The following is a 10,502-nucleotide window of genomic DNA, read 5'->3' on the forward strand; positions in this document are numbered from 1 at the left end:
TTTCACCATTAGGTATGATGTTAGCTATAAATTTTTTGGCAGATGCCTTTCATCAGGTTCTATTTCTTTCTTGCAAAGAGTTTTTATCATGAATACATGTTCAACTTTGTCAAATGCTTTTTCTGCATCAATGTGATCATGCTTTTCTTCTTTAGACTGTTGCATGGTGGGTTCACAGTAATTTATTTCAAAATACGAAACCAGCCTTACTATTATGGGTTACACTGTATCCTCCAAAAAATATATATTAGAGTTGTAACCCCCCCCCCCAGTACCGCAGAATATGACCTTATTTGGAGATGGAGGCTTTACAGAGATATTCAAATTAAAATGAAGTCATTAGGGTGGGTTCTTTTTTTTTTTTTTGAAGATTTATTTATTTATTTATTTGACAGAGAGAGATAGTGAGAGAGGGAACACAAGCAGGGGGAGTGGGAGAGGGAGAAGCAGGCTTCCTGCTGAGCAGAGAGCCCAATGAGGGGCTGGATCCCAGGACCCCGGGATCATGACCTGAGCTGAAGGCAGACACTTAACAACTGAGCCACCCAGGTGCCCCAATTAGGGTGTGTTCTAATCCAATATGACTGGTGTCCTTACGAAAAGGAGAAAATTTGGACAGAGAGACAGACATGTGCATGGTGAGAGCACCATGAGAAGACTGGAGTTACGCTGCCCATGTGCCAAGGGAACCACCAAGAACTAGGAGAGGGCCCCAGAACAGACCCTTGCCTGGTGCTTTCAGAGGGAGCACGGCCCCTCCCAACACCTGCACAGCACAACTTCTGGACACACCTGGAGAATGGAGCTGTGGTTGCCAGGTTCCCCTCCCCACAGGCCCCTGCCCCCTTCAACTGCTGCGAAATGCATTATTTCAAAGTTGAACCCAAAGCAGCCTTGATAGAAATATAAAACACCACAACCTTTCTTTGGGAAGTGTGGAGTTTGGTCACTGCTGGCCCCAATTCCCTCTGTCATCATTAGAAAGTCTAACACACAGTGCGATGAGGAAGCTGGCCCCTGTGGTATGCCAAGCTGATATTTAAGTATTACCTTTAAATAGGGCCATTGGCAATGTCAATAAGGAAACATTCCTGGGAAGGAGAGTGAGGTGAGGCTACAGCTCTCAGATATCACAGCCTATGAAGAACTAACTGCAGAAGAATAGACCCGAACTGAGTCAGCGGGACTCTTAGCCAGCTGATTCTGTTCTAAGACTCAAGTATGCTAACACAGAGAAACATGTTTTCTAACTAACCTTAACCTGACCTTCTTTGTCCTTGGTTTCCCCAAATATTTCCTTCCCTTCCTTTGTATTCCTTCACGGATGTAAGTTAAGGTCCATTTAATTAGAAATGGAGCACCTACTAGGTGTGTAAGGCTCTCCATCCCTAAGACAATCCTCAGTCACATGGAACTCAAGACTGACGTACAGAATGCCACTGACCTATGAATACATTAACATTACAATATATATAAAACATTATAAAGAAGAGGGTGGAAAAAATCCAGGTATTTTTAAAAACAACTCATTTCAAAAGATATACTTACAGTTAAAAAACATAGCTAAACATTTTGTATTTCTTTATTATCAAAAGAAACCACCACCATTTTTTAGTTAACCTATGATGATTATAAGAAATAAAATAATAGTAAAAGGGTTAGAGTCCCTTTAAATATCATGTGCAAGAGGTAGTCACCGTTAACGGTTTGGACCAGATCCTTCCAGAATGCACACATGCTTTCTAAAACATAAATGCTTCCCTGCAATGTTACCTATATATGGCCAATTCTCCTAGTGGTGCCCTAGCATCCCGTATGCCCTTTTCCTTAATAATAACTTTCAGTTGGACATGTGGCAACCTAGCATTGTATGTTCTCTAAATTTTTTAAAATATTTTATTTATTTATTTGAGAGAGAGAGAGACACAGCGAGAGAGGGAACACAAGCAGGGGGAGTGGGAGAGGGAGAAGCAGGCTTCCTGCAGAGCAGGGAGCCCGATGCGGGGCTCGATCCCAGGACCCTGGGACCATGACCTGAGCCGAAGGCAGACGCTTAACGACTAAGCCACCCAGGCTTCCTGGACATAAGAGTTTTAATGGGAAGACATCTCCATGCTGTGATGGGCTGCGTAGTAATTAAATGCACATGGAGTTCACAAATCCAGTACTTCCTGCAGTAGTTCCTCAACCAGGTTCCTTCTCCTGCCTAAGCTTCCTCAGCAGAAAGGAGATAAAAAATATCCCTTCCCTCATCAGGCTTTTGTGGGAATTAAATGAGCAAATGCACATGAAGAGTTTAGCACGGATCAAGGGCTAAACTACTGTGGTTACGATTAGCTTTTGAAAAAGACAGAAGTACCTGCTCTATCGATTATGACGAAGCTAAAAACAAACAGATAGGAAAGACTTGGAAAGGCACAGGAGTTATAATGTCACACAGCCTAAAAAGGACACTGTCCCCGAACCTTGGGGTATGAAAGTATAATAGGATAGTAGTTCTACATGTATTGCCCAGGGAGACCAATCCACGGTGGTCACTAGACGGGAGAGGATGTGTGAGATAAAGATCTCCCCTAGGATCAAAGGAATGCACTACATTGGGTGTTACTGGAAGCTGCATACGTCTGAGAGATTCACGTGAATCCCACACCTTGTTAAGTGATCAGAACACACAAGCCTACACGGCACTTCTGTAACTTCTAGATGGTTCTCGTGGTCCGTTTCCCGAGGCCACACAGGGCTGCTGGAGGGCAAGCTACATTTATACGAACACTTCATCTTACAGGACCTACCACCAACCAAGAACATTCATAGACCTAAGCCATCTGGGGCAGAGTCTAGGTTTTATTTTCTACTGGGCCAACCCAGTGTCTGGCGCATAGTAGATATTCCATAACCAGGAGCCCAGTGTTTCCTGAAAGTCTCTCTGTTAGCCAGAGGCAGGCTTCACTGGCTGGGAGAGTAGAGGACAGGTGGAAGGCCTAGGGCAGGAGACTGTGTATCCGGCTTTTAATCTCTGCAGGTTGCTCCAGCGTCCATAGCTACGGGCACTCCGCCATTTTGAAATATACACTCCCCCTGGGATGGGCCACCGCCTTGCCACTGAGCTCAGACAGTCTAAATTTAGACATGCCATTTTACAGTTTGATTACATCAGGCGCTGTGATGCCTTATACTTTATAAGTTTTCTGCAATAGGTAAAACAAATAGTCTTGATTTATTGTTATCTCTTCTGTGAGCTGAGTGGTTGATATAATCTCTTGGTACTCTATTTCAGTTATGTTTATGAGACAGGGGTGGGTGGGCTTGGGGGTGGTGTCGGGGTGATAAGTAGGTAGTTGTGTTTTTCAAAGGCTTGCGACAAAGTAAGATGCTTTTCACATTTTATATATTAAATATGTATGTGTGTGTGTATTTGTGTATATATATGTACACATACACACACACACAAAATTTCCTCCAAGGTGTGAGACAAGTATGGGGAAAATTTCCACCTGCCAATGAACTGTGACTCAAACTCTCAGCCATCTTTTCTCACCGAGGCTAGAACCACAGCCTGTGTAAGGTCTGAGAAGTCATTCCCAAGTCAACAGCCCCAGGAAAACCCTTTCCACAAGAAGTGGAATGTCAGATTGGAATTTCAGTGGTAATTTCTACCTCTTGGACTGCTCTCAAAGTATTTCTGTAGGACACATTCCAGACTCACAGGACAGAACCGGATCAATGTAACACAGACTGTTGCGCCTTATGGGGTTCAGAGGAGGGAGGAATCCCGTCAGGCTGGGCAGCGGGTCGCTGGGGAAACACGAGGAGAGGGAGAAGTGAGGAGAGACGCTAGGACGGCAGAAGCCTCTGACTCTGGCCCGTGCAGAACTCCCCCATCGTCTTCTCTGGAGGCCTATGCCAGGCAGGCACCTTGCCTGCCTGTGGAGTCTCTGCTGCTAAGCCAGGACCCGTGCCCTCCTCTGCCTTCCCAGAGCCTCGGGAGGTGGCCTGTGCCCAGCATTCCCGCCCAGCCTACCGTGGGTCCCCTCCCCATCCCGGCAGCGTTAGGCAGGCTCCAGCACAGGCAAGAAGCAAGCCCCGACCGTCCAGCAAACTTTCAGTGCCTATTCGCCACGTGCCGGGAGTCAGACCCCAGAGATTCACCAAAAGGAGAAGCATAGATTTTTGCCTATTTAGCCTATTTTCAAGAAACTGCAGTAACACACAGATGGTATTTTGTGTTCTGCTTTTTTCACAGAACAATGCCTCTCATGCATTTTCCCGCAATTGTATTCATGATAAATTTGAGGTGTCCATACTCAACAAGGTAGTCAGACAACAAGGTAGTCAGAAAATGTAAAATTTAAGTATCACACTGGTTAAGATACAATTATCTCCATAACTGTCCCTTATAAGGACTGTGCTTTTATTGGATACTTAGATTTGAAACTTGCCACTAGTTTGCTATTATTTTCCCACTATTTTGCTATTTTGTAATACTGCAATGAATATCTGCAGGTATATGTTCTTTTTTTTCCTCAGGGAAAAATACAGTAGAGTGGAAAGAATATAGGTTTTAGAGCCAGATAGATCTGGGTTCAAATTCTAGCTCTGTTGCTTAAGATCTCTGTGACCTTGGGCAAGTTCCTTCACCTTGAGCTATTTCAGTTTCCCTTCTGTACAAAGCCATCAACACTACTTAACCCAAGAGACCAGTGGTGAGGATTATTCAATGCTGATGCGTAAAATCATTTTGAGATAGATCCGGATTTAAATTCTGGCCCTCTTGCTTAACTTGGACAAGATACTCAACTTTTGTTAAGCTGTGTTTCCTTCTCTATGAAATGGAAATTCAAGTGCGTACGTAATGAGGTTATTGGGACAATTAATTAAATACATATAACATGTTTAGTACACTGCTGAGTACACAGTAGGGGATCGATAAATGTTAGCTATCATTATCACAGTAATTACTATTATTGTTACTATTATAGTAAAAATAATTACTATTTTTATTACATAAAAAGGCAGCACTTACTAATTGCTGGTGTGGCCATCTGCTCCCACCTCAGACTCCCACTAATGAGAAATATCCAAGAATTGGAGACTGGATCAAGGGTAAGGCATGTGTTTATAGGGAGCGCCACATTGTTCGCCAAAAGGATTGCATTCCACTAACAGTATGCTGAATCTATCCATTTCACACCCATCCTCACCAACAGGTTTTTTTTTTTCTGTTAAAGACTTCAATTTTCATTTCTTTATTACTGTGAGGGTGAACATTTTCCCGTAACATTTTGTTTACTGTTGGGATATCTTCTAGTATGAACACCTTATTTCTATCTTCTGCCTGTTTATCAGTTTGAATCTTGGTGTTTTTCTTCAGTATTTGAATAAAGTCTTTATATATCAGGAACATAGTAATATTTAATACAAATACTTTCCCAGTAAGCTGGAGCCGGAAAGGTCTGGTACCGGCGCGGGAAGAGCAGGGGTAGATCCGTGTGTTCAGGAGCATTTTATGTGGGGCTCTTGACTCTTGCACGGTGAACTCAACTACTCCCACATCAATCTCTGGGCATCTCCAGCCCTGCATGACACAGCCCTTCTAGGTTTCTAACTATAGGATAGTTCTTAGTTGTCTTGTAGACACTTCAAGCCTACCATAGACCTAACTGAACTCCTCGGCTGTCCCCCAACCAGAAAACTTTCCAAACTCCTCCATTTAGTCTCTTAATGTCCTAGCCAAGATATCCTGAGACTGTTTCTCATTACAAGTACTCCCCCCCTCCCACCCCGTTTTCCAAAGTTTGCGATAGGCCACTTCACTTTTATGAAAGACCTCCATTAGTCCCTGTTTTTGCCAACCAAATGGAACCCGAAGAGGATTTCTGCTTTTATGAAGAAAGGCAAAAAGCAACAATAGAGTGTAGCACATGTTTTGCAGGGAGGGAGGCAGCACACAGCCTAAGTGGCAAGAGGGGTGTATTGCCCGGCTCCTTCCCCGACGAGCCACACTCAGCATCTCAGCGCCAAGCCGCAGTAGCTCTTTTTTTAATGATTTTTTTTAAACTTTTAAAAAAGATTTTACTTATTTATTTAGAGAGAGAGAGAGGGAGAGTGCAGGAGGGAGGGGCAGAGGGAGAGAGAGAGACTCTTAAGCAGACTCTATGCTGACTGCCGAGCCTCACAAGGGGCTCGATCTGATGACCCTGAGATCAGACCCTGAGCCGAAATCAAGAGTCAGACGCTCCACCGGCTGAACTGCTCAGGCGTCCCGAAGCCGCAGTAGTTTTGAACTGTTTGTGAACATCTGTGCTTTATCTTGATTTATTTCGTGCATCATTTATCAAGATGCGTCCTAAGGTTTTAGGAAAGCCTAAGAGAGGTTATTTTTGGTGCCTGGGGATGCTCGAAAATTTTTCCACATAAATTCATGGCAATCGTTTCTTTCCTTTCTGCCCTGCTGGCTTATGAAGCTTTCATAGGAAATGCTTTATTTTTGGACAACGGGGGAAACCTGTGTAGGAAAAAGCCCTCCCAGTCTCTCACATAGGCCTGTTGTACTGTCTCCTAAATAATACTCTTGTATGAGAAGTCACGTGTTCTGACTTTTGATCTGGAAAATGTGATCACACATACCAAGAAAATGAGCAGCAGCAGCCAAGCTGACATGTTATCTCAGGCCTTCTCCACATGTCAGTATCTGCTACTGAAACCCATGCACGTGAGCTGGTACGCAGACCAATGCCAGGACACAGCTATCCCGTGATGGGTATCTGACGGTGGGATTCAGGAATTAACCAGCGGGGAACAAAGTACTAGAAATAATTGCCTTCAGCATTTGGCCCAAGTGTCCGCTGTCCTTAAATTATTTTCATATTTTAATGGTGACATTTTTTAAATTATTGGGGTAATTATTTTTAACAGTTAAATCGTTAGCAGTATTGATCTTGTCTTAGCATTATGCCTTTTTCTGTTGATGTCCCAGTTACAATGCGAGTGCCATGCAATCAGAAAGGGTGTTTCAGCCTTCCTTCTGAGGCCCAGCCCGATGGCCTTGCCCCCTACGTGGAGTTCCAGATCCCCCAAAGGCGGCTGTCCTGGGCACCATGAGCTGCTATTGAGGAAAGGCAACAAGGCAAGCAGCAGTTCAGATATAAAAAGTCAAAATTCCCTTGAATGAAAATTAAACAAAATAATCTTACTATTTCTAGGACCAAAGTTCATGAGAAGCCACACTGATAGTAACATCCTAAGTGGAAGCTTTCTCCTGTTGTTTCCTAACTCTCCCCTCAATTTCCCCAAATATATATACTGGATCACTTAAGAAGCCCCATCTCTCTAGAAACAACAAACACCTCCAAGGACACACACTGAGAGCCACCAGTTTCTTAGTCCTTTTGGAAAATGTGTTGAAAACAAACTACATACTATTCTAAAGTTCTCCTTCCCAAGGCTGGGTGTGCCTGTGTGTAGGTGTGGGTGTGTGGGTACATGCACGTGGATGCGTGTGGGTGTGGACATACTGTGCTCACACAGTGAGGAAGTGATGGAGCCTATTTTTCTAAAAGCAGAGTATGATCATGTGAAGTACACATTCTCACCCTTCAAATATTCGTTTCTCCCCACAAGATCTATATCTGCTGGAGAGGAGTGAAGACAGGGCTTTGGGCCCAGTGTATTCTAACTGCTTCTACGAAGACCAACTAGGGTTTTCCCATGTGAAGAGTATCTTTGGAGTTTTTTGGGTTTTTTGGGGGGGGGGTGGCCAGTGGAATCTTTGGAAGGAGGTGGAAACCTAGAACCGACATCACCATGAAGTTGCTCACAAACAAAATGGTTTTCTAAATTCCAATCAAGGATGAACTTTTTGGCCTGAGAGTGATGCCCCGAATTCCCTTCCAGAGTCAACTGGAGAAGGCCTTGAATGGGTCTTTTCTAGAACTGGTGAGCAAGTCCTTGTATTCATTCCAGGACCTATCCCCACACTTTCCCAGCAGAAAAACTGGTTAATTTACATCCCAGGCAATTACCTGTCGATATCAGTCTCTGGTATCTAAATCCCTACCTGTAACACTGTAGAGTAAGGTCAGGGGTGAAATTTCGCAGCAGCTTCTCCCCGGCAGCACCCCACGCACGGAGACCCACCCATCTAGCCACTCGGCGCGTCCCAGTCCGAGGCAGCTTCACTCCACACAAGGTGGCAAGTTCCTGGAACTGTGTGGCCTTTTGGGTGGGACCCTTCGCCGCCAGTAAGATGCCATCTCTCCCGGGAGCCGCTGCCGGTCAGCGTGGGGTGGGGGGCGTCTCTGGGGCCGCGGGAGGGCGTGCTGGGGGGGGCGGACCGCCTGGAGGACCCGGGCAAGGAAGCACGTGGGCGCGCGCGCCACGACTCCGCCCCGCGCAGCGCCCCCGGCCCACTTCACCCGCGCGCCCGGCCCACGGCCCGCCACCGCCCCAGGGCCCCTGAGCGCGGCGCCGTGTCGTCGCGCTGCCCCCACGCAGCCCGGACCCCTGCGGCCGACCGCCGCCCACGTGTCCCCGGCCGGGGCGCGCGGCAGCTCGGCGGGACCCACTCGGAGAGAAATGCTGCAAAGAACCTGCGAGCACGGCGAGGGCAGGCTCGCTCACGGCCCTGAGGGACCAGAGACCCGCAGGCTGGCCCGTCCGGGATGCCGCGCGCAGAGCACCAGCCAGCCGGGCATCCCACTGTCCTCAGCAGAGCAGCCGAGCGCAGCTCCCCCCGCGGATGCTGCGCGCCCCGAGGCCCCGACAGGTGCTCCGCGAAGGCTCCGCGCCTCCCTCCGCGCGCGCCCGGGGGGCGGGGGGATGGGGGGTGGGGGCTCCTGCGGGAGCCAGGCGCCTGGAGAAGAGAAAGGAATTTGTTCTGTACCTGATCCTGTCCTTCTCTGCCCTCTGTAGCTCCTCGTTTCTTTCCAGCACCTGAAGGATCTTCCTGGCTTCTTCGTCATTTAAGAAACTGAAATCAAACCCCCGAGGAACCTTCGTCATGTTCTCTACTGCGTGTGAATTACACTTAAGCTCCTTGGCGCCTCCTGTTACGAAGACATTTTTCAAGGTATAGAAGACCAGTTTCAGGAACTTGATCCCATAGCCAATAAGAAGTCCGCCCCTTTGAGAATCGGAAACCACAAACTTAGGGAACGGCCCACACCTACAGGGCTCATTTCGACACCTTAATGACATGTTTCTGTCCCCCTATCCAACCGAGATGCAAAATGAACGGCTCCACCGAGCGAGGGAACCAATCGCATTCCAAAGGGGCGGGCCCTGCCTCGTCTCCGCCCTCCCCTTTCCTCCGCCGCCGCCTATCAAACTTGTTAAAGTAACAATCCTAAGTATTTCGGCACCTAAAGGAGGCCCGAGCTTAAGGGTTGGCGCCAACGTAGTATTTGCTTTTGCCGTTGCTGTTTGCTCTCAGAACCACAGCTGGACTCGTGGAAGGAGTGAAAAGGAATGAGATCCACAGCTAATCCTCCTTTTCAGTAAAGAGCAGCCCATGGGAAGGAGAATTGCAGTGGGAGCTTTAGATCTGGTACAAGAGTTACCCCAATGAGAGACCAAGAAGGGCTGAACTCAATGCACAGGTGACTATGGCCTGACCCGCCCAGGGGCTAAATTTAATGTATCGCCGGAAATGAGTTCTTTGCCAAGCAGAGGCCCCCAGCACATTCTCCTACAGAAGTCATTATCGAGCTTTAGGGGAAAAAACCAAAAACTTTTAAAAACCACAAGATGGTTTATGGTATCTTAGGAGAAGACAGCCCCGGGGGCAAGGGATGATGAAAATCACCTGTTTGTAGTTTTCTCTAAGATTTGATAATCTTCTTAATAATTTCAGAGAAGTAATTCAAGTGCCACTTTCAAACACCTAATCCTCTGACTAAAGCAAAATGTAACCCTCTGAAACCACCAGAAATAGCTTTCCTAGAAAGTATTCTTATGAGATAGGATGGAAGTTTCAAAAGGTACTCGTATATATGCTTTTTAAAAAGTATTGTAGTGGGGGCACTGGGGTGCGGGAGTGCCTGGCTACAGAGGTCCCAAACAGCCCAGATTTGGGCCACCTGCCACTTAACAAATTCCGAGGGCAGAGAAATGAGCTGTAGTGGGGCACCTGGGTGGCTCAGTCGTTAAGCGTCTGCCTTCGGCTCAGGTCATGATCCCAGCGTCCTGGGATCGAGCCCCGCATCAGGCTCCCTGCTCCGCAGGAAGCCTGCTTCTCCCGCTCCCCCTGCTTGTGTTTCCTCTCTTGCTGTGTCTCTCCCTGTCAAATAAATAAATAAAATCTTAAAAAAAAAAAAAAAAAAAAGAAATGAGCTGCAGTGAAACAAAAAAGGGACTTATTTTGGTGAGGCCAACACTGGGTAGACAGTGCCCTAGCATCTCAAAGACTGCCTCCAAAGTACTGAAAATATTTCTGGCTTTAGATAAGAAAAATGTGGAAGAAAGATCAGTGCGTACATGCAAGTGGGCAGTCAAGGTCAGGTCTG

At 46.7% G+C, this 10,502-nt stretch overlaps 1 protein-coding gene across 3 annotated transcripts in view; it reads right to left on the bottom strand.

The window, feature by feature from the left end:
* The window catches only part of EXPH5 (exophilin 5), a 69,379-nt gene extending 59,233 nt beyond the window's left edge, over window positions 1–10,146 (bottom strand). For all 3 annotated transcript variants that reach the window (XM_032427786.1, XM_032427787.1, XM_032427785.1), the window contains exon 1: window positions 8,882–10,146. In XM_032427786.1, coding sequence (XP_032283677.1) covers window positions 8,882–9,195 — 314 coding nt within the window. In that variant the 5' untranslated portion in view covers window positions 9,196–10,146. The remainder of the gene's footprint in view (window positions 1–8,881) is intronic.
* Between the last annotated feature and the right edge of the window lie 356 nt (window positions 10,147–10,502).

Source organism: Phoca vitulina, unplaced genomic scaffold (assembly GCF_004348235.1).
Source record: "Phoca vitulina isolate PV1807 unplaced genomic scaffold, GSC_HSeal_1.0 scaffold38, whole genome shotgun sequence".
Taxonomy (NCBI): Eukaryota; Metazoa; Chordata; class Mammalia; order Carnivora; family Phocidae; genus Phoca; species Phoca vitulina.